This window comes from Harpia harpyja, chromosome 20, assembly GCF_026419915.1.
Source record: "Harpia harpyja isolate bHarHar1 chromosome 20, bHarHar1 primary haplotype, whole genome shotgun sequence".
Classification (NCBI taxonomy): domain Eukaryota; kingdom Metazoa; phylum Chordata; class Aves; order Accipitriformes; family Accipitridae; genus Harpia; species Harpia harpyja.
The window spans coordinates 1,640,224-1,663,606 of NC_068959.1; the positions used below are offsets into that span (position 1 = coordinate 1,640,224).

The 23,383-nt window shown below is 50.6% G+C and overlaps 1 protein-coding gene across 4 annotated transcripts in view; it reads right to left on the reverse strand.

The window, feature by feature from the left end:
- ARHGAP26 (Rho GTPase activating protein 26) overlaps positions 1-23,383 on the reverse strand; it is a 155,300-nt gene that overhangs the window by 105,029 nt on the left and 26,888 nt on the right. For all 4 annotated transcript variants that reach the window (XM_052816225.1, XM_052816224.1, XM_052816227.1 and 1 more), the window contains exons 6-11: positions 20,473-20,583; positions 19,494-19,598; positions 18,571-18,700; positions 18,081-18,181; positions 13,410-13,504; positions 4,125-4,203 (exon numbers count right to left, since the gene is read on the reverse strand). In XM_052816225.1, the coding sequence (XP_052672185.1) occupies positions 4,125-4,203; positions 13,410-13,504; positions 18,081-18,181; positions 18,571-18,700; positions 19,494-19,598; positions 20,473-20,583 (621 nt within the window). The remainder of the gene's footprint in view (positions 1-4,124; positions 4,204-13,409; positions 13,505-18,080; positions 18,182-18,570; positions 18,701-19,493; positions 19,599-20,472; positions 20,584-23,383) is intronic.

Here is a 23,383-nt window from a genome sequence, read left to right on the forward strand (position 1 = left end):
GAAAGCACCGTTGATGTGTCTCCATTTCAGAGTCCTCCCTCCCTCCCCTGCAAGGGCATGAGACTGACTGCTCAACCCCAGCCCGTGGTGCACTCAGCTGTACAGCACTAACAAAACCAACTCCGATATGAAATGCTGGCTGTATTTTTATAGACTTGTATTGCTTTAAAGAACAAAAAAGAAAACCAAAAGAAATAGAGCAAGGGGCAGCATGATGTGAGTGCCAGAACAGCACTGCTCAGATCCCATCCATGTCTTATTTCCTCTGACAGGATCACAGGCTGTTGCATTTGCCATGTAACACTAACTTCTCCATCACCACTCAAGGTTACTGACAATGGATTAATACACCTCAACAGGGATATGATCTAACATGTTTCATATCCTTAACACTCTACATACCCTTACATTGCGAGGCTCACTTTCGTGGAGAAACGATTTCATGTCCCAAACACTCCAAACCCAGTACCCCACTTCTGCCCTCACTGATGTGAGAATAATTTCTAAGATTACCAACCTGCTCGGAAGGTAATAGCGGGAACTGCTGACTCCAACGTCTCTCTTTTGGCTGGCATGCTCGCTGCAGACTTGGCAAGCAAAGCCACAACCTTACTAAAATGCTTATCTTGTTCAGTTCTTTGCCACAAAACAAACAGCCTAATTTGCGCCTCTCTTAATCCTACAGCTTACCACAGCCACCGCTATGAGCCAATACAGCTTTTATTCTTGACTTAGGCTCTAATGAAGTTTCAGAATCACTCTGGCCTCCACCACATTTGCAAACTGCATCACCAGAGGAGAAAAAGCATAGGAAACTTATACTGAATATCCTAACAAAAATGAATGCAACTGCTCCGTTACGGAGTTAGTATTTTCTCCTATTTCCAGCCTCTGCAACGTAAAAGAAAACCCAAAGTCAACACAGGGGTTTTAGCCAAATTAACAACAAGTGGTAAGAGTTAACAGACTGATGATAGCTATCTGGAGACTGCTTTGACTGTGAGATATATAATAAATCTTTTCAAGTTGTGACAAATGTCTTGGCTAATGCAGCCCACATTCTATGTTTAGATCTTATTAAAATGTAATACAACATTTGGTTTTAGTTTTTTAATTATAATTAAGAAACAAACTCCAGTCCACTTTAATCTCTCCACAGCCTGAATTTGCACATGGAATTACTGTCCCCACTGTGCCAATCTTTCCCACACTCAATATTCAAATCAAAGGAAAAGCAGGCATTCTTTCCAGTAGGGGTTTTTTGCTTACAAAAATATAGTGAAAGCATAGAATGGACATTTCCAGGAGTCTAAAGGTTAAATCCTTGTCTCTTGCTCAAGGAAATCTCTGCAGAGCAGGTAACATCCCACACCCTGGTGTTGCAAGATAAGAACCCAAACAGAACAGACCAACAACTCCACTTTTGATGGATCAAGGAGGATAACTGAGGACAAGGAGCTACCTTGTCTGTCAACATGCACCATCTCCATCAGTAAAATGTCTCTTGGATCCATTTCCATACAGGCTTCATTCCCATGGCTCCCACACCACACCTGGAAGGCCAGGTTTAAACACCATTAGCATTTAAGTGCCATGAGGTATTGCATTAATGTGCAGCAACGATCCTTGACGTGCTGGATGAGCAGGCTACCCTAAGCTGATGGGCATGATAGGGAAGAATAGAAATATGCAGGCGACAGCACGAAGACCTGTGTGTTTTTGAAGGAGTTCACATAACCAGGTTCTGAAACAGGATAATCCAGGCAGTCCTGCATTGGTTACTTCATAGCTTTCGCAGGTATAGCACTTTACAAGCACGCAAAATCTCTGGCTGTGCTTCTGCAACCCGATCCTAACAGACTGGCTCTGCTGTTGTGCCAAATCCTGGTAACATCAGCAGGTCAAAATGCAACTGGATGACTGTATTCATGCAGCTCCCATTGCAGGCGGCTGGCTTTCGCATCCTTGCAACGACAGTTCTCAGCGGAGGTGAGGCAGTGAGAAGTAGGTGAGCAGGCTGAAGGGAGGACAAGGCTTGATTCGGACTAGGAGCAAAAATGCACATTTTGTTTCTGAAGAAATTGAAAATACTATCCTGCCTCCAGGTGCCACCAGAATCAAGGTAGGGGTTAATTTAGGAGGGAAGAAGACAGCTTGCACGCTGGAGCTGGAAAGGTTGGTACGCCTTACAGCCGAGTGTCTTCCCACTAAAGCTGCCCCAGGGCAGGGCCACCCAGGTCAAGACCCAAGGTGGAGGAGCAGGCTGGCTCTCCCAAACAAGGGTACCTTTTCAACACATGATAGAAAAAGGGAGCAGAGGCCGTCCCACACACACAACACACATTCAGTCCTTTTTTGCCTCTGTGCCTGCACGCCGCACAATGCCTGTTCTTGGAAATTGTACGTCTGCAGGTGTAACTGAGCATTTTTGTCCCAGAAGGACAATTTTGCTGCAGGGAGGAAACCAAGGTGGCAGAGAGCTGTGATGACCGTCAGAGGTAGGTCCAAGCTACACAGCACGTGCCCTGTTAGGGAGTGGGTTTTATTCAGCTTGGAGAAGGAAAAGCTTTGTGGGGACCTGACGGCACCCTTCCTATGAGGAAAGCATCAGAAAAACAGAGCCATGCTCCTCACAGCGGTGCATGGCAGGAGGACAAGAGACAATAGGTGTAAATTGAAACAGAAGAGGTTCAGACTGGGTATCAGGAGAAACTCTCCTCCAGGAGGACATTCAAGCAGCAGAGCCGGAGCCCAAGGAGGCTGAGCAGTCGCCTTCCTCAGATGTCTTTAGCACCCAACTGAACAATGCCCCGAGTAATCTGCTGTGAGCAGAAGGTTGGACTAGAAACCTCCTGAGGTCCCATCCCACCTGAATTACCCACTCGATCTATGATTCCAGGCTGAGACCTGGCTGTAATCCACAATAAAATGTTTTTACCTGAAATACACAGCAGCACCCTCACACATACAGAACCACTGCACATTTCAAAAGCAAGTTGCTTGACTAAGACCAGCATGTGCTTTCCAGCACTCACTGAACAGCCCGCATGTGTCCACGTCTCACCTGGCTTTAATGAACCATTCTTCTGACAAACAAGGACCTTTTCGTTGATTTGGCGGGGGTGGGAGTGGATCTGCTCAAACCAGTACCAGTCTGTGGCAGTGAGGCGGTGCTGGGACAGGACACCCTGCTCCCCACATGGACTCTCCTCCAACTGCCAGAGCTTGACTCAAGCCCAGAAGCACAGACACCTATTCCAAAAATGTACGGGCTGTCCCGTAACAGCCCTGGCTGCTCTAGCTATCCGCAAAGTTTCTTTTCGTATCCTGCTACACTTTTGGCCACGCTGAGGCACAGAGGCCCACAGTCTAGTCTCGCTCTGAGTACAAAGGCTGCTCGGCGGTGCTGAGTTTGCCGTTCATTGCTGGATGGCCGCCACACCGAAACCGGGCAGGACCGCGCCACCGACGCACGGTGCCCGCACCAGCACTCCTCCAAAGGAACCCAGTCAGAACCAGCCGAAACTCTTCAAGCTCAGCAGTAAAGTTTGCATACGCGTTAAAAAACAAAACCCCAACAACTATGAGTTTTCTGAAAACCTCCATAATCCCTTCCAGAGGTGAGGAAGCCTGTGCAGCTTTGGCATGGCAGGAGCAAACACAGCAGCGAGGAGGCTATCGCTGAGTACGGGGAACAGGGGCTGCCCTCCTCCGCTCATACGAAATCTGCCATTCTCTGCAGGACCCAGAAACGGCTGCCAGATGAGTTGCAGGATTCAAAAAGCCCTGGAAATCTACAGCGTATTTTCTTCCACTGCTCTTTTTGCCATGTTTTCCTTTCAGCACAGCACAGCAGCGTGTTTGTGCTGGCCAAGCCTACCCTCCTCCTTTCCACTGCACCTTCAAGCAATCCAAGCACAGAAGATACAGTATTACCTCAAATATTTAACCAAGGGATTAAACTATTCTCTTGGCAGAAGGCGTGAGCTGCCCCACGGATACAGCTCTTGCACCGGCTGGCAGGCGCTGCGTGACAGCCTGCTTCGCAGCAAATAATCTGCCCCAGGCTACGAAAAGCTCTCCACAATTTTCTCCAATGCTTTTTCACTAATATTTCTGCTCACCGGTTCCCGGCCATCCATGGCTTCCATCCACAGCCTTCGGTCCTCTTCTGAAAGTGCCTGCATCGTGATCACGCCGGGCCTGTGGAGACAAAGGGAACACCATAAATAAACTGCAGGATGGAAAACAAAGACGACAAAGATAAATTCCCCATGAGAGAGAGAGAGAAAGAGGAGAACCTTCTTCCTCGCCAAGCCCCAGCAGCATGGGGCTGAGCCCAGCCTGACCTCTGCAGGGATGTCCCTGCAGGTCCTAACCAGGACCAGTAAATGAGCAGAGGATATCTCCAACAATCGACACCCATTTTCAGTGTTTTTAGTGTAAGAGAGCTGGATGCCAAATTCTTCCTCTGGCTTTCAGCCAGACAGCTCACCTGAGCTTGGGCGAAGCACGTCCATGCAATGGCAGGAGAAGGCAAGGAAGGTAACCAAGCAAGCAGGAGACCCACACATCCCAGCCCCCCCCATCCCACCACCACCCCCAGCATCGGCTCGTGGGGGGGACCTTCTGCTGCGTGAAGAATTTCATCCCTGACACGTTTGTGCCAGCAGGGCTGCTCCATTTCCCTGACCGCATCCATACACTGATGTTACATGCAGCAACGGCAGCGATGCGATCCTGGTCCGTGTGCCCCTGCCAGCAGCCTTGCAGCGGAGCGCTGCGAGGAGTCCCGGGGTGCCCCAGGGTGCTCGCTCCTGCACCGGCTGGTCCTGCCCGGCCCTGCCTGTGTTACATACACAACAGCTGCACTGTAAATCCAGCCTCCAAAAAAGAACGCTGTGTTGGCTTATTTATTTTAATGAGAAGGGGAAAGAACAGGCCCAAGTGCCAGCAAAGCAAGCACGGGGAGCTAGGGGACACCACCAGTCCAGCCCTCGCCCCAGGGCCAACGGCACCTCCACCACTCGTAAGTGGACCCTAAGTCCACTCCTGGACTGCCCTTTCCATCCAAGGAGTTAAAACTTAATTATCTGGCTCTGATAAGCATGACCACCAAGGTCACGATGGATTTAACACGGTGGAGAGTATTTGCACAACTTCAGGTGTGGCTGTGTGTTTGCACAAGAGAGGAACATGCCGCAGAGGGCGAAAGCCAACGCTGTACTCCCACGGGTCGTGTCATGGGCTGACGATTTACTGCATCTCACTTGGCTGCAAGCCGTCAGGCTTTCCATCCTCAACATCCCAGCTCATCTCGCAGCCAGCAGATCTGCACACAAAAAGCCTAGCTAGCCCTATGCCTCCTCAGCCTTGCGCCTTTGGGTACGGGTCTCCAGCCACCAAAGGGGCGGTTGTATCTGACCCGCTGCTGCTCCCAGCAAACCCCGCACAGCACCTGGGGGACCAGGCAGAGGCCCAGGGCTCAGTGAGACAGCCGAGATGTGTTCTGTTTGTTTGGTCTAGTCATTCTGCTTCCTCCCAGGCTATTTTCAGATGCATTAGCAGAGCACAGCAGCTATTTCTGTAGGAGGAGAGTGAGCAGAAGCCCTGGCAACGGGGGAGATGCAGGCACGGCCAGAGCACTGCGCGACTCGGCGTGCTCGGGGCGGTTATGGGTGCTCCCTCTGCAGTAATGCTCATGGGGTTTCATCCCTTGAAAGTACGACAGCAGAGAACCTCTGACGCTGCTCTTCCCATCCACGGCAAAGCACAGCGGCTCCAGAAAGGCAGCGGAGAGCCAGGATCACCGCTTGCGGGGCACCGGGCTGCTGTGGCACAAGGTGGGAAGAGTGATTTAACCTCGGGAGCTGCCAACCGCCTGCGGACAGCGTTCAGCAGAGCACATAGGCTCTTTTTGGTAGTAAATGCTCAAAAACTGATAAGGCCTGGGAAGAGGGGTAATTTCTAACTTGCACTTCCCAAAAGTGATTCAGCAGGAGAATGTGAGCTGCAACAACACTCTGCAAAAGTCATTTGGTCCTTGATAGGAGCCAATCCTCTGTTAGAAAATAAAACATTAACAGGGGCTCTCATAGTGGAGGGTTTGGCCCATCTTCTGTCGCTTCTGTGGTACCTACGAGCAAGGAACAAAGGATTAACCCTTCTCCCTAACTACGCTCCCCATGCAACCAACCCAACAGTTGGCTTTCGGCACACGCACAGCAGCTTAGCACTGTTTCACCAGCAGAAGCCGTGCATTCAGGCTTGCAACAGTCCCAGGTCCAAGTAAACCAGACATAGTATGTTTGATCTCTGCTAATCCCATTGGTGAGTCAGTCAATACTCACCAGCTTAGTGGTTTGGAAGTTTACTCATTTTGAAAAGAAGAGGAAACCACTTAACCATCACCCCATTTGAGACACAAAACATTCAACATCCAACACCAAATATTTTCAAAACACTGAACAAAGGTCCTTGTTGTGCAAAGAGATTCAAGAGTAGTCCCTGGTACCTGAGGAGCTGCAGTGGCACTGGCTACAGGCTGACAGCAAATCCTTCCCTCACGGCAGGAGCAGGCTTTTCCTTGGGTGACCAGAGGTCTCAGCTGCACCCCTTCCAGCCAGGGCTTAAGTCTGAGCTTAAGGCAAGCTGCTGCTGAAGGCACAGATATCCCAGGCAGAAAGCCCTGGGAAGGCTCTAGCTCAACTAGGGAGACACAGGAAAACGAAATACTGGGATTTCTGTCTCTTTAGTCGAGACATTAAAACAAAGAAATTTAAACCATTCATTCACGGTAAATTCGACACTGGACTCCCAGCGAAGCAACGAGGTCCTAGGGAGACAATACTGGTATCTGGCATGCCAGGTTCCCTCATGCGCAGGGCAAAAAGGTGATAACATGAAAATGTTTGTTCTGCCTTTGAGCAGATAACAACTCTTTGGGCTTCACTTCAAAGTCAAACTTATTTAACAGCATGAGGGGAGGGGCTGTGAAACTGAATTAAAAACCTATTTACATTGCAAATAGCTCTGCATTTCCTCCCACAGTGTTCATTTGCCAAGGCATCCATTGCACCACTTTCCTGAGCAGAGCTGTCCTCCTAGTTGTGATAAATTTAAAATGCACCCCACACATTACGCCTCATTCACTATTTATTTGGACGATGCCCACGGGGTACCACGTGCTTAATAGTCAGGTAGTATGGCTGGCGCTGAAACAGCGTCCTACTAATGCTATCAACATGCAGCCGTGTTCGACTCACTGCCTGCAGCCAGCCTCATTTTCACAGGGTTTCCTTGAAGATCAACGATTTCCAAAAGCGTGCTCATTCGGTTACAGATATCTCAATTATTCAGCGTAGAGCCTGAGACAAGGAAGGCCCTTCTCTGACTTCCTTTCCCAAAAGATAAACAAAACAGATCTGTCTTTGTTCCCTCACCTAACACACAAATGATCCTGAATACTGGAGCTTAGCTAGATTTTGCTGTTGGGTGGCTCATATCCCCTCCCAAAGCCTGATGTGGCATGCACACAGACACACGCTGGAGGAGCCTCCTTTACCCTGGTGGGTCTGCCCACCTGAGCCAGCCCCGAGACTGTCGCATCGGGACAGCAGGACGCCCTCCTGGATCCGACAGCTAAGATGCACAAACATGAACTGTTGTGGCAAACAAGATGAAGGACCTGCTCATTCATTACTAGATGCTGCATCATACATTTCAACCTCCAGGCACCAAAAACCTTTGCCTTCTTCTGGGATGCAAGGTGGGGAATAGGACATTTTGTGATCAGAAGGAATCTATTTCTAAACTGAGTGGATGCAGGAGCATGAGACCAGAGTAGAACATGGTAAACACTTTGCAAGAAAGCATATTTTCAATATGCTACAATCTAAAAACTAAAGAGATTTTTCCATACGAGACCATACAGGAAATTTGAATTTTCTCAATATCTCAGCTTTTGTGAGAAACAGCCTGCTTTTAAGGAGCTATGACTAAGCACGCAGAGAAAATTAGAAAGTCCAATAGCTTTTCCTTCTTCCAGAAAAACAAACAAATAATGAAAGCAATAGAAATAGATAAGAACTTTCAACTCCCGTAGCAGCTTATCATACCGAGACAATCTAAACTGCTGAATGAAAAAACACGAGAGCGGATTAATAACAGGGTCTCAAGGGCTGAGCGGAGTTGAACACACGGAGAAGTTTGCAGTCCCGGTCTGAGAAGAGCAATGTACCCACACACTGCTGGCACCCCAGGCAGGACCCCACAGTTGTGGGGTGCTGGTCCAGGCACCAGCACCCAGACGTGGCCCCAAAAAGAAGATGAGAAAAGATGTAAATAAGGGGGAGACTTTGTTCCTGAATTCAGAAAGACTCACTTGTCAATGTAAAGCTTAAAGCACTGTCAGTACAACCACCGCCAGCACGCTCCACAGGGCAGGGACCGAGGTGGGTCTCCGTGGCTGCCGAGGGGTGAACGAGCTTCATCTGCTCGCTGCCAGCGCGCCTGTGAAAACCCCATGAATCGCTTTGTTTAAAAGGTCACTGGAAAGGCGACACCAGCAGAGGAACAAGTACAAGTTGTATTGCACGTGCCGTCCAAAGCACCGGCGAGAGCCGCCGGCCGGCCACTGGGAACACTGGCAGAGGTGGGGTGGCCGCCCAGCCCCGGCGCTGGGAAGCCGGGAGCATGCCCCGCCGCAGTCAGGGTGGCACTCAGAAAGAAATACGCAGATCTGTAAAGTGTGTACCCAGAGCAAGGCCAACAACCTACCTACTGAAAACCATCTGGTCGGGGAAATGCTTGGGCAGGTGCATCGCAGCTCACCCACCCCGATGCCAACCATTGCGTAGCCCGACCGAGCGCGGTGCCAGCCACCTTGGGGGCTCACAGGCGGTAGCCCAGGAGAACGGCATTATGTGCAGAATTTACTGCCTTTATGAACAGCTAAGACACCAAAACCCCCAAATTTTGAATACCCCCTGTTCCCATAAAAGCCAATTGGTATTAGAAGCACTTCGCTCCTGGCCCAGAGCAATGACCTACATTATCGTAAATTACAAAGCCTTTGTCATCAGCCAAACAAGATACTCCTCCTCCTAAGGCTCATTTTGTAAGACACTGGCTGTCATCCCTGTTTACCTTGTTTACAAAACTGATTTAATGCATAGAGACTACAAATAAGTTTAGTCAGAAAAAAAGAGCATTAACAGTAAAGCACAGTATCCATCACACTGGGAATGTATTTCAGCCAGACACTAGAACACCATTCTGGGGCTAATTTTGCTGTAACAAAGCAATAAAATATACCTAACTTCCCACATTGAAAATCAGAACTATTTGCAAATGCAGTGTCAGGGATTTCTTAGACCTCTCAGAAACACCTGTACCACGGCTTTTCAGTCTTCAGCATTGGGAACTTCAGCATCTCCTTATCAGACAACAAGAAAAGGAAGAAATGTTGTAATGACAGATCAGGCTTAAGATTTTCAGCTCAGTAGTGCTGAATCATTCTTACAGGAGAAAAAACAAAATTTTTTCCCCCCTAACAAGCAACAGCTTCTCTGGGTGTTATTAAAAAAGCTCCAAGCCTGCACCCCACGTTGCATGTATACCAGTTTCCCAAAATGCAACACTGACAACAAGCCCATTTCTGTGCTGATGAACATAACCGGGGAAGAACCAGCCGAGGCTGCCACCTCTAGGCTGTACAGCAAACCAGGACCTGGACGATGGTCCCCTCGCTCCTGTGTCTGTGTCAGCACCACAACACTGGGATTACACTGCATCCTACAACACCGTGCAAGTTAGTAGGGACAGAGCCTGAAAAGCTACACAAATTTTATGGTGGTAGGAGATAAAAAGACTTGAGTAGAAAGTGAAATTTCCTCGTATGTACTTATATGTGTGTGTGGCTGTTTGTTAGCACGGGATTTGATACAGAAGCAAACTATAACTACATATGGGTTTTATACTGCCAGCTCCAGCAGGAGACAGAGGAATAACCCTGGCCCCAAGCACCACCGGCGCTCCTTCCTCCTCCTACCCCAGTTAGTAAGATGGACACAACTTGTCAGGCCATAATAAAACAAACTGGTAACTAAGCCACTCTGTGCACAAACAACTAAGGCTCTAGGAAGGCCTGGGAAGAAAGTGGACTTCACATTGCCCCCATGGCACCAAGGCACGCAAGTAACTCGCTGAAATCCACAGAGCAACACTGCAGTGGAGCACGGGCTACCTGCACCCACCGCAGAGCCCCACGCGGACACCGGCTTGCAGGTGCCTTTGCAAGGTTATTTAAGTGTAATCTGTTGCAGCAGTAAGAGATGTTTTGGACACAAATGTTGGGAGGCAGCGACCGGTCACATATCGAGCACCGCTGGAGGCATCAATGGGCTTTGTACATTGCACAGTCACAGGTTTCAACCCAGAGCCCGTGGATCCCTAGTGAGTGACACTGCTCCGGAGGGGTCTGCAGCAGACAGCCCAGAAAAGCCGACCAAACACCAACGCGATGCGTATCTGGGAAGATACAGAGGGAACACACCAACTGAAATCTGCCAAAACCCACAGCAGCAAGCAATGCCCCTTGCTCTAGCTGAGGAAGGCACACATGCAGCCCAGTGTATTCTCGGTCCACACGTACTTCAGAAGGGACAATCCAATTTAATTGTCCATAGGAAGCAAGCGATGTGTACAGAAAAATCTTCCTGCTCTCTTAATCCACCTATTTCCAAGCTAACCTTTTGAAAGGCAGTTTCAAACTTCAGGAGTGCACTCCGGTGGCATTATTCACCCTTACCTCTGAACACCACAAATGCATGTGGTTTTCTCAGTATCACAGTGTTCTCCTGGGCTGGCTTAACGAAAGGTGACTGCATGAACCTATCAAGTTACGAGATACTTGACTCTTGCAGGACATTGGCTACAAGTCTAATTCTCATTTAGAAGTTGCATACAGAAAACAAAGGGGAAAACTGCTGTAAGTCAAAACACAGTACATATGTGAGACAGAAAAGCATCTTGGGGATGTTTTTCTTAATCATATCCAGACTTCCTGCATGGGGCTGAAGAACAAGACATCAAGTTTCTGACTTCTCTATTAGTAGAAACAATAAACAAACACAAAACAAAAAGCCATCCCCCACCCCCCCCAAAAAAACCAGCCCGAGACAAAAAGCCCACTACACAAACCAGCCTTCTCCATTCTGCGAAAACAGACACAGACACTGCTCCAGTTAGCCTTTGGTCAAAGGTATCCTATCATTTGTGGTCAGCAGACTTGGGTGGAGAGTGTGGGCTGAAGTTTTTGCCTGTGCTTGGGTCCTTAAGCCAGAGATTATCTCCTCCAGCACGAAATGGAAAGCAATGCCTCCAAAGGCATTATCTTCCTGCTGCCCGAGCCTGGCTGAGCTCCCGACCAGCAGGCACAGTTCTCCCTCCCCGTGGTGCCCAGGTGAGCCCCAGCACCTCTGGCTCCAACCAGGCACCTCCGCACAAGGAGCTCCAGGTCGCCCATGGTCCCCAGGGCCACGCAGCAAAGCCAGGACAGACTCCGGCAGGACGGCTGCAGGGTGGCATCCACATGCTGCCAATCCCTGATAATCCCAGGCTGGCAAGGAAACCATTCCTCGATACACACCGCTTCGTAAAACAGGCCAAATCACAAGTGCCAGGCAAGGTGAAGGTGATCTCCAGCAAACCCTGGCCATTGACAGCATCACCTGAAGCCCTGATGGTGCCAAATCTCCCAACACTCAGCATGGCTATCCCAGTCAGGGGGAGACAGGGTGGGCACACCACACTCTCTTTTGGCCATGGCAAAACCTGTTGCCTGCTATTCCTCTTAGCTTAACTATTTCGGAAATAACCATTATTTTAGACAACTGATGACAAATTCTGATACCAAAAATACACAGAGTTGCCTGTATATTGGGGGGAAAACCAGCCTTTTATTTCATGTTTTCTGCTCTCGCTGTCCTCTTGGGCAGAGGCAATCTCTTGCAGCAGGAACGTGTACATGAAATGAGCAATTTCTCAGGTTTCCCCGCCTTTGCCACTCCCCTGCCATTATTTACATTTAGTAGGCATATTTCTGGAGTAGCTCTTGATCCCATGCCTAGCAGGCTCCAGACATCAAGGAAAGGTTCAGCTGCCTCTGAACACGCTGCAGAAGAAAACTATTGTGGTGGCTGGCTTCTCCTCCTCCCAGTTTTATTTTGATTTTCACATTAAGAAAAAATATCCTCAAGGCATAGGAAAAAAATCCCCATGTCAGCAAAAATACTGCAGCTTTCTGGAGGAAAACACAGCTATGGAGAGCGGGAGGCAGCCCCGGGGTTATCTTATCCCTCAGCCAACACAGGCAGAGCTCCATCACCCCAACCCCTCCCTGCCTTGGGCTGGCAGCGAGAGCGGCTGGCAGCAAAACTCTGCGGAAGCATAGGCTGGGCAGGGGAAGGTACTGCAGGTTATTCCAGCGTTATTCAACACCTTGGGTTTTGACAAACTCGGGTTTTCCTGAGACCTCCTGGGCATTCCTGCAGTGGCCAGGGGAGGGGAGGACAGCTGGAACATGAACAGGCACACAACTGGGAGGGCACAGACATTCAGTGACTCTGGAGTGAGCTTTTGTAAGCCGTGTAAACTTCCTGCAGCAAGGAAGATATGAGGCAGTGACTAATACCGCTTGGAATAGCAACCCCAGCCTGGTTTTCCTGTTTATATATGCAAGCCATGCGTGATGCTAATTAGATATGATAACAGGCCCTCATTCCTAGGCGCTATAGATTGAATCCACACATACATCTGGTTCAGCTGGTACGTGATAAATCACATCAGAAAGCATTTTACTCCTTCAGGAAAAAGAAGTGAACGTAAAGTGCCTGGAGGTGCAAGCTGGACTTCCATTATCGCCCATCCATAGTGCACCAGCAACAGCCACTCTCCAGCACAAAAGCTGAAGTTATTCCAACACACACCCAATGCTGGAAAGAGGCATCATATCCCTGCCAAAACACCCACAGAGCATCTTTTCCATACTTGCAACCATTTACCTTACGTCGCCAAAGATTGCAGAAGTGCTAAAACACCATTAAAGTTTGAGAGACTTGAGTAAACTCGACAGCTTGTAAACCAAAGCACTAACTGAATATATCAAGAGCACCTGGCTAGAAGCACTAGGGAGAAGTGTGTTTCCATGGACTAATGCTTTCCATTCACAGAGGGTATGACTAAAGGAGGAGAAAAACACAGAAACTGCACAAGAACTACCCAGGAAAGCCAAGTACAGATGAGTGCAACCTTTTCCTATGCATGGCTAGTGCAACCCCCAGCTTGCACATTCTTTCGGCAACCTGGGCTGCAGGTACGCCGAGGCTGCGATGCCCCTTGGTACTCACCGATCAACAGCTTCCACATCAAAGCAAAACCTCTTCTCAATCGAGTCGGTTTTCCGCCGTGTGCAAGATTTGAGGATAACAGCTTCGTCTTCTCCCTGAGAAGAGATAAAATCGCAGATAAGGCCAAGAACAATCAACCAACCGTGTGCCTGTCCCCAGCACCCACTGCGCTTTCAATGAACGTGTTCCAACCTGGGGGGATTTGGCAATATCAGCCTGCTAGAAATATATGTTTATATATCTGACATAAGGACTTGTCTTTTCACCCTTGCAAACATGTTTAGTCCAAAACCTTTCACAACGAAACTTCCTTTCAGAATGCACACAATTAAATTTGTGCATTAAGCTTCACGTGACCCACGCTTCAGGCAGGCAGGGAGTGTTGGACCACAACTTTTGGGCAAAGTCAGCTTTATTTTCCATTGCTGAACAATGCATCGTAGACCTGGCTGTCAATTTTCACTCCAGGCTGCATTTTTGGCAGCATTCTGCACACGAGAACTCTTAACGGGAGCAAACACGTCTTAAAATGTTTATTATATAACAAAGCAACAACAAAACCATTCTCCCATCCAGGCATCTGCATCCAAGTTGTACTGGATTTCCACATGCCAAGCAGCGATCCGGCAGGATCCGCGTGCACTGCTGTCCTCTGCTGGAGGAAATCCCTGCTCCGTCCCTGCCAGCACAGACATTGCTCCTTCTGCAATTTTTAAAATCCACTGATGACTCAACAGAAGATGAATTCTGAACAAGTTCCTGGAGATGGCCACTTTTCTGTGCTCTCTGTGCTGTTCTTGATGACACCTTGGCTGACCACCCTGTTCCCTGACATCACCATTTTTCCAGGAAACATATTTAGAAACATAGAATCACAGAATCATTTAGGTTGGAAAGGACCTTTAAGATCACCAAGTCCAACCATTAACCTAACGCTGCCAGGTCCACCACTCAGCCATGTCCCTAAGTGCCACATCTACACGTCTTTTAAATACCTCCAGGGCTGGTGACTCAACCACTTCCCTGGGCAGCCTGTTCCAATGCCTGACAACCCTTTGGGTGAAGAAATTCCTCCTAATATCCAACCTAAACCTCCCCTGCCGCAACCTGAGGCCATCTCCTCTCGTCCTATCCCTTGATACTTGGGAGAAGAGACCGACCCCCACCTCACTACAACCCCCTTTCAGGTAGTCGTAGAGAGCGATGAGGTCTCCCCTCAGCCTCCTTTTCTCCAGACTAAACAACCCCAGTTCCCTCAGCCGCTCCTCATCAGACTCGTGCTCTAGACCCTTCACCGGCTTCGTTGCCCTTCTCTGGACACGCTCCAGCACCTCCATGTCTTTCTTGGGGTGAGGGGCCCAAAACTGAACACAGGACTCGAGGTGTCACCTCACCAGTGCCCAGTACAGGGGGACAACCACTGCCCTAGTCCTGCTGGCCACACTATTTCTGATACAAGCCAGGATGCCGTTGGCCTTCTTGGCCACCTGGGCACACTGCTGGCTCATATTCAGCCGCTGTCGACCAGCACCCCCAGGTCCTTTTCCACTGGGCGGCTTTCCAGCCACTCTTCCCCAAGCCTGTAGCGCTGCGTGGGGTTGTTGTGAGCCTGACACCGAGCCTTGTTGAACCTCATACAGTTGGCCTCGTCCCATCGATCCAGCCTGTCCAGATCCCTCCGTAGAGCCTTTCTGCCCTCCAGCAGACCAACACTCCCGCCCAACTTGGTGTTAGCTGCAAACTTACCAAGAGTCCACTCGATCCCCTCAACCAAATCATTGATAAATATATTAAACAGAACTGTCCCCAGTACTGAGCCCTGGGGAACACCACTTGTGACTGGATGCCAACTGGATTTAACTCCATTCACCACCACTCTTTGGGCCCGGCCATCCAGCCAGGTTTTTACCCAGGGAAAAGTACGCTCAACCAAGCCATGAGCAGCCAGTTTCTCCAGGAGAATGCTGTGGGAAAGAGTGTCAAAGGCTTTACTAACGTCCAGGTAGACAACATCCAAGCCTTTCCCTCATCCACTAAGCAAGTCACCTTGCCACAGAAGGACATCAGGTTGGTCAAGCAGGACCTGCCCTTCATAAACCCACGCTGACTGCGCCTGATCGCCTGGTTGTCCTGTACGTGCCGTGTGGTGGCACTCAAGATGATGTGCTCCATAACCTTCCCTGGCACCAAGGTCAGACTGACAGGCCTGTAGTTCCCTGGATCTTCCTTCCTGTCCTTCTTGTAGATGGGAGTCGCGTTTGCTAACCTCCAGTCAGCTGGGACCTCCCCAGTTAGCCAGAACTGCAGATAAATGATTGAAAGTGGCTTGGTGAGCACTTCTGCCGGCTCTCTCAGGACCCTCGGGTGGATCCCATCTGGCCCCACAGACGTGTGTGTGTCCCAGTGGTGTAGCAGGTCACTAACCAATTCCCCTTGGATTATGGGGGCTCATTCTGTTCCCCATCCCTGTCTTCCAGCTGAGGCGGCTGGGTACCCGGAAAACAACTGGTCTTACTATTAAAGACTGAGGCGAAGGCATTAAGTACCTCAGCCTTTTCCTCATCCTTCGTCACTATGTTTCCCCCTGCATCCAATAAAGGATGGAGATTCTCCTTAGTCCTCCTTTTGTTGATAATGTATTTATAGAAACATTTTTATTGTCTTTTACAGCAGTAGCTAGATGAAGTTCTAGTTGGGCTTTGGCCCTTCTTATTTTCTCCCTGCATAACCTCACAACATCCTTGTAGTCCTCCTGAGTTGCCTGCCCCTTCTTCCAAAGGTCATAAACTTTTTTCTCCCTGAGTTCCAGCCAAAGCTCTCTGTTCAGCCAGGCCGGTCTTCTTCCCCACCGGCTCGTCTTTCGGCACATGGGGACAGCCTGCTCCTGCGCCTTTATAATTTCCTTCTTGAAGCATGTCCAGCCTTCCTGGACCCAGAAGAGACCCGAGAAGACAGACCTGAGAGAGCTCCCTGCAGGGCTTCTCCCTGGGGTTCAGCAGAGGTTACCTGCACCCGGTTCTCCCCAGCCTGGCCCGCTGCTGGCACAAGGCTGCTCCCAAGCTGCCGAACATCCCGCCCGGTATTCATGGAATGCCCCCGCTTCAAACCCACTAATATCCGGCTCCAGCCACAGCCCGAGGCATGTTCACGAGTGTGTCACCACGCACGGTGTCCTTTGTGACCCACGAGCGCTGGGTCCTCCTGCAGCACCGACATCGCCTGTCGCTTGGCACCTGCTCCGGCCGGACCCCGAAACGCCGGCGGCGCGGCCACAAGCCCCTGGGCTGCTCCACGCTCTGACGCCTGTGCTGGTCATCGCTGATAGACTCTGTAGCCCCGGTAGTCCTGCCCCAGCATAGGTAGCGTTTCATGCCAGGATCGTGCAAGCCACGAGACCTTGGGCGGGCAGCCCCACTGGCGCGGTGGGTGCCACGGCGCACTGGAGCAGGGCTTCTGCCCTGCACAAGAAGGGCTCACGGTTGTGCCAGCAGCGGCCGTGCCCCGGGGTGCAGGGGAAGCCGTAAAATGGGAAGAGACCACATGAAACACAGTGCAGCCGCTGATGATTACAGGGCTGGGATATTTTAATGCCGAGGTATAATGAAGATGCTCCGAGGCAAGAGGAAATTAATTTTAAAAGTTGCCCTCCCCACAGACGGCTCCCTTTGCCAGCACGGAGCTGTGCGGCAGCCTGTCCAGCTGCCTGAGGTGCTCCCCTGCAAGGGGATAATGTTTGCCAACCGCCCCAGCCGGGAACACTCTGGGGGGGTCTATTGTTCCTTCTGTATAGAGGAGCAAAGCCAGTCCCAGCTACGGCTGGGCTTATGCTGCCCCAGGAGCAGTGGGGCACATGGTGTGCGCTGGCCCCCCACACCCCACATCCACTATTCCCCTGCTCCTCCACACCCCCTCGGGGCCAAAGAGAGCTCCAGGCTCTCCCGTGGCTCTGTCTAAACCAAAACAATTTCATTGGCCAAGTCATAGGCATTGGGAAAGAAGCTAAATAATGAACAGGTTCTCTCCTCCAGGCCTTGGAGCAGGAACTAGGGACTGGGGAGCAGGCACCCACGGAGCTGGAGCATGGTGGGTGCACGTGGCACGACCCCACTCCGCTCCCAGCCCTGACCACCACCTCCACCAAGGGAAACAGCCACAGCCTCGCAGGGCACGGTGCAGATGCACAACCCACCGTGTGCCCAGCATCCCCAGGAACAGCAAGAGTGGAACCGAAGATGCAGCTGCGCATGCTTCAGCTTTTAAAGGTCTCTCCCAAGCAGAAATAAGTAAATAAAGGACAGACCTAAAAGCAAGAGGCAAAAGGCCCAGTCTCAGCCCAGAAGCAGCTGGAATATGGAGCTGGAGCACAAAACAAGGGGCTCTGTCCACTTGGGAAACTGGCTCTGCTCTCAGCACAGCTGACAGTTTCCAAAGATCTGTGGGGTTTGGGGGTTTTCTTTTTTTTTTTTTTTTTTTTTAAAAACAAGGTGCAGAGTTAATTTCCCATGTGGCATCCGCTCAGCCTAGAATGAATCTGACCCACTTCACTTGCATTTGTGTCACCTTGCTAAAAATGGTTCCCTCTGAGCACCAGGAGAGCATGCAGCCAGCAGCTACGCAGTGCTCCTCCACAGAGACCCTCAGGACATAGTTCTGCTGCCTGTTGGCACTCACCCCTTTTCCTCCAGATTTCTGGTCAAACGGCACCATCGTGATCCGCTTTGATTCCCTCTGGTACGTGCAGTAATGCTTCACCCAGGAAGTCCCAAAGTGACCTACAAAGCAAATGCAGTTTTTATTCCCAGAACTAGTACAGTTTCAGTGACCTCCCATTAATAACCTGTTATGTTTAACAATCATTTAACATGACAGATTTCTGTACCTACAGTTCTCGTTGGACTTCGCAAGTGGATTAAGCATTATTACCCCCCTTCTCTTTAGGTTAAAGACTTTTATCACACACTGGTAGTGATTGTCCCTCCCAGGGAGAACCTGGGTCCTACATTCCCACCTTAATACCCCACCCACTGGGCCAATCCCTCTCTTTCACGGATTTTGTAGCCTGCTGAATTAGCTTCATGCTCCATGCCCTGATAAACCACCTTCCCCAGGTGCCCACTCGCCACATTGCCCCGGCAGGCAGCTCTGCCACCCAGACACCTACGTTTCTCCTGCACGTAGAGATAACCCTCCATCGTGTAAGGGCTGATGTTTTTGTGCTCGTGAGGATTCTCCTTCATCTTCTTCATCAAAGATTCAACCTCTGACCTTGTTCCTTCAAAACGATTTCTTGTCTGCAAATTAAAACAGGATTGCCTTCTCCAATGCATGGACCCAACGTGGCCTCCTCTGCAACGAGGAGGCACCACGCAGGGGTGGGACCCCAGAGCTGGGTCGCCACAGCCCATGTGGGAAATGGGACTGGGGGAGCCCACTGCCAGCCACAGGACAGGTTTTCTTCCTGGGCCTGGATTTAAGCTAAAAGAAAAATATTATGACAATTGGCAAGTTGTTTGTATTACCAGTTTTGTGAAAAAGTTGTTTCAAAAGAATGAAACCAGTCTGCATCCTTGGGAGAAAAAGTAATTTTATAACAAGAGAGGAAAGCAAAGCTGCAATGCCAACATGCCAAAACCCTGCACATACATCCAACGTGCGGGCGGCACGCACGCTGGACACAGCCACAGCTGGCAGAAGGGCTGCGCTCCACAGCCCACAGACTGGGACGGCAAAAAGTGCTGCACTTCCCAGGATGAACAGCGCTTTGAAACACTTGCAAAATGGTTTGAAACACTCACTAAAATCACAGGGCACGCAACGACATCTGCCCGCTGGTTGGGGAAGCTGGGCCTCTGCATTTGGTATGCCGTAGGGAATGAACTACCATGTAGGCCGTGTATATGATGTAGTGTCATTTATAAAAAAGAATTTGCTTTCAACAACACAGTCAAAGCCTTTGCTTGATGGCATACAGAAAAAAGGAGAATAAAACCTTTATTAAAATATATCAACAGTGTTAGTTAGCTCTGCAGGACAGTCACGGCGACGGACACATGGCACAGTGGCACAGGCACATGGCACACTTACGTTCTGGATGCTGATTGTCAGCTCTGTCTTGAAATCGCTGAAGTCCTTTGCAAGCTCGTAGCCATGGTGGTAGAAAGTGAAAAGCCCCTGCAGAAAGGCCAGCAGCTGCGTTGGGGTAAAACGAATCAAGACGGTCAGTAAAGACCCACAGCCGCTTTCAGAGAAACCGCTGCCGAGGGGAAGCATCCCTGCAACTCCCTGGGGCAGAGGGGCTTGCTGGCAGTCCCTAGGAAGATGCCCTGTTCCTCGTTTCATTTTCAAAACCTCCTCTGAATGGACCCCAAAGCTGAGTCTGTGCTTCCTTCCCCCAAAGCCAAGGCAAGCCCCCACCCCAGGACCCCCGCCAGCTCTATCCCCCCTCCCTGCATCACCCAAGCTCCGGGGTCACTGAGAGCAGAGCCGGGAGGTGTCGGGCAAAGCGGGCAGCACGCTGCCGTTCCCTGCGTTGTGCCTCTCCTGACTCTGAGTTACTCTGCGGTCAGCAGGAATTACCTTTGCAAAGAGCTGCAGGGGTTTTGCACTTCCCGGAGGAGCTTTAAAGGACTTAGCACCAGAGCAAAGGTAGATCTTAGAAAACTTTTTTTTTTCGTACTTCTGTCACTCATGCACTCTTTTTCCCTTCTGAACGTTAGTTACAGTTCTTTCTTTCCCCCCCCCCCCATCAAGCCTATTTTTCTTTTAATTGCCAGTAGGCCTCTCAGCCCAGCCCGCCATGACAGAGATGCCTGCACAGCAAAAAATGAAATGTTTCCAGCACGCGCGTGGCTGCCAAGCTAACGGCTGCGTGTCCCAAGGCTCACACGGGTGCCTTCTCCCCTCAAATCTCCCTCTGAGAGAGGGGCTGAAAGGTGACGCTCGAGCCCCCCATCCATCCCACTGCAGGGATGCCCCACACTGCAGCCCGGCTCCCCACGAGCCCCAGCTTCTCCATGCAAACCCCCATTTTTTGCAGGCTGAGGCGGTTTGAGTGCTCACTTACAGGCTCCACGAACTCAAACATCTTCCTCTCCTGGACCTCTTGCACCTTGAAGACATACTCCAGGGAGACTTCGTAGAAATGCTGCCGAACCAGGTCCACCTGGCTGTCTGCCTGCAAGCGTCGGGGAGATTAAAGAGGAAATACGAAGTTACTACTGACCAGGAGCACTTGGCCTCGCGACCAGAGGACATCTGGGTCTAATGGGAACGCGTCCATGCAGAACAAATTCAGCTTCAGACCCCAGTCCAGGGCTGGACAGATGGCACAGCTCTTTCATCAGCTGAAAAATGACTCACATTCTCACCTCCCTGACAGCTGTGTAGAAAAGCACGCTGAGAAGCTTGAAAAATGAGAAGTTGCTGCATACTTGACAATAAAAGGCAATTCTCTGCTTTCTGGAAAGCACCGCAATGGGAGACTGCCCGGAGCGTCCCGGGACCGAACCAGGCAGTACACGTGCCCCACCACCCTCTCCAGCAAGCGTGTCGCTTTGGTGGATCAGCAGATAGCACATCCCCTCTGCTTTGCAGCTAAAACCCAAGGGAACAAAACCAGGGATATGCCCCAGTGCCAGTGCGTAAAAATAACCTCGTCACGCACGCAGAGCAGAGCCGCTGCACCGAAAGTGGGGTGAGGGACATGGGTATCCCTGGCACACGTTGCTGCTATGTTTGCAAGTGACACTTTGCGTAGAGCAACCTGGGGTGTCACCGATGCCGGTGGTGCCCACGGGGAGGTCAGTCTGGGTGACCCACCATCTCTCTGACCTCAGCGCCAGTAAACTCAGCTGGGCGAAGAGCCTCACCCCCAGCGCAAACTGCTATCGAGTCATTGCTCAACAGGAGGCAAATTATTCTGTCCCAGCTGAGGCCGGCGGGGTGCCCTCGCCAGCGTGACCCTCACTGTGCCCGGGGCAGAACCAGACCTCCAGGGAAGAGGATACGCTGTACCACGCATCCCCTCAGGGCTGGACATACGGCCGCTCCCGCGCTCTGCAAAACCCAGCTGGCAAATACCCGCTTACATTTGAACAGCAGCTTACTCCCGATTTTCTGCGTGACACGGCCATGAAATGGCCCATTTTCCCCATGACCTGCCACCAGCATTTGTGCTGTGTGCCTGTGGTGCACAGGCTGAGGTGTGTAGCAAACTGAGTTCTGAAAAGCAGAAAATATGATGCAATCAAGTAACTTTGCCAGGAGTTAAATGGCAGATTAGACTCTGTCTTATTTAACTGGTCAACAGCCAAAACAGCAGAGAATTCCCATGGTTTCCTCCTCTCCCCTCCTCACTGCAGCAGTTGCACATGTGGCTGCTATCACCCTCCAGATGTAGACAGCAAGAGGAGGTCAGGAAATATAACATACCAAATCTCCCAGACACAAATGCTCATCAGAGCATCTAGTGAAGCTTCAGACTGCTCACAAACCGGTGGTGTTAACTTTCCTAAAATGCTACCATCCCAGCAGCACCTTTTCTGCACGCACATCTGCCATGGCTGCAGCCCACTGCCCAGAAAGCCCCTTGGCAGGCAGGGACCACAGCAGGCAGCCCCAGGGGAGGTGCTGGATGGAGTGAGAGCTCCCACGCCCCACTGGATGCCACGTCCACGTTTCACAACCTACATGCTGGACTGCTCTTTCAAAAGCATCTCCCTCCTTGGTGGGGCTCGAGCCACCAAAATCAGTGTATGCTTCTTAGTGCCCCAGGGGAAAAGGCTCCAACACCTGAACTTGGGAGCTGGCTCCTGCTGGCTCCAGCTTCCTCCTGCCTTCCCAGCAAAAGCCGAAGTCAACGTTTGGGGTGGAAAATGCCAGCAGATGGCACCAGCAGCCAGCGCTGCTCAACACGCACTAGCAGCTGCATCCCACACCGCATCCCGCACACGGCCACCGCCTGCATCCCACACAGCATCCCACTGCCTTGCTGCCCTGGGCTCCCGGGTAGACCTGCAGGGCCATAGTCTGTCCAGGGCGTGGGGTCACACTTCTAAAAGTCACTGCTGCAACCTGACAGCCACAAGTGGTTCCTTCCCTCCACAGAAAGAAATCCTTCCACTCCTGTGTCTCACAATAGTATTTCAAACACAAACTAAGACAGAGGTTTAAAGGATTATTTAAAAGCCATGAGAATGGGACTCTCCATCTTCTGGGACGTATGGTTTCTTCCACATGGTAAGTTATTTACAAACCCAGAACGTCTATGCAAGGACAAAGCCGGCTTGCAGGCACGTCAACCCTGATTCTTACCCCTCCTCAACCCTGATTTAGTGGAAGATGATTATTTGTGCCACAGATGCATCTGCTCCCTTGAGTCCCCAGTTCTGCTGGGCACCACACCACCACCTGAGCTATCCCAGTGAAGGAGCCACCACCTGTGCCCACCAGTTCCCCCAGAAGTGGCTCAGTGACACACCAGCATCATGCCCAAAAGCAAGGACATGCATCCTGCAGGGATCAGCCCAGCTCTGGGCCAGTGCAGGGAATTCCAAACTTGGAAGAAGTCTTTGAAAACTCAGCGTACTCATCCAGTAAGAGTATTTGGCACAGCAGCTAACTACAACCCGAGTCAGTAATAGGCTCTTAAAGCACTTTAAAAGCACTAAGCCTGATCACTCCTCCCATGAAGCCCAAAGCCAGTGCAGCCACTTTCAGCGAAGGGAACTAGACATCCATGATTTGTGCTGGCAGAAGGGAAGCCTGCAGCAGAACCAGTTCCTTTCTGTTGCACTCTTTAATTATAAACTCTATCTCCTTTTTGATGGCTATCCATTTTGGGATCTCTCTGATTCACTCACCAAAACAGCTCCATCCGTTTTGATTAGAGGAAGAGGGGAAAACCCGCCACCCACAGCCAGAATGAGGAGAAAGATGAGTTTACAGCCAGGAGAACCAATGCTATAAGCTGCATA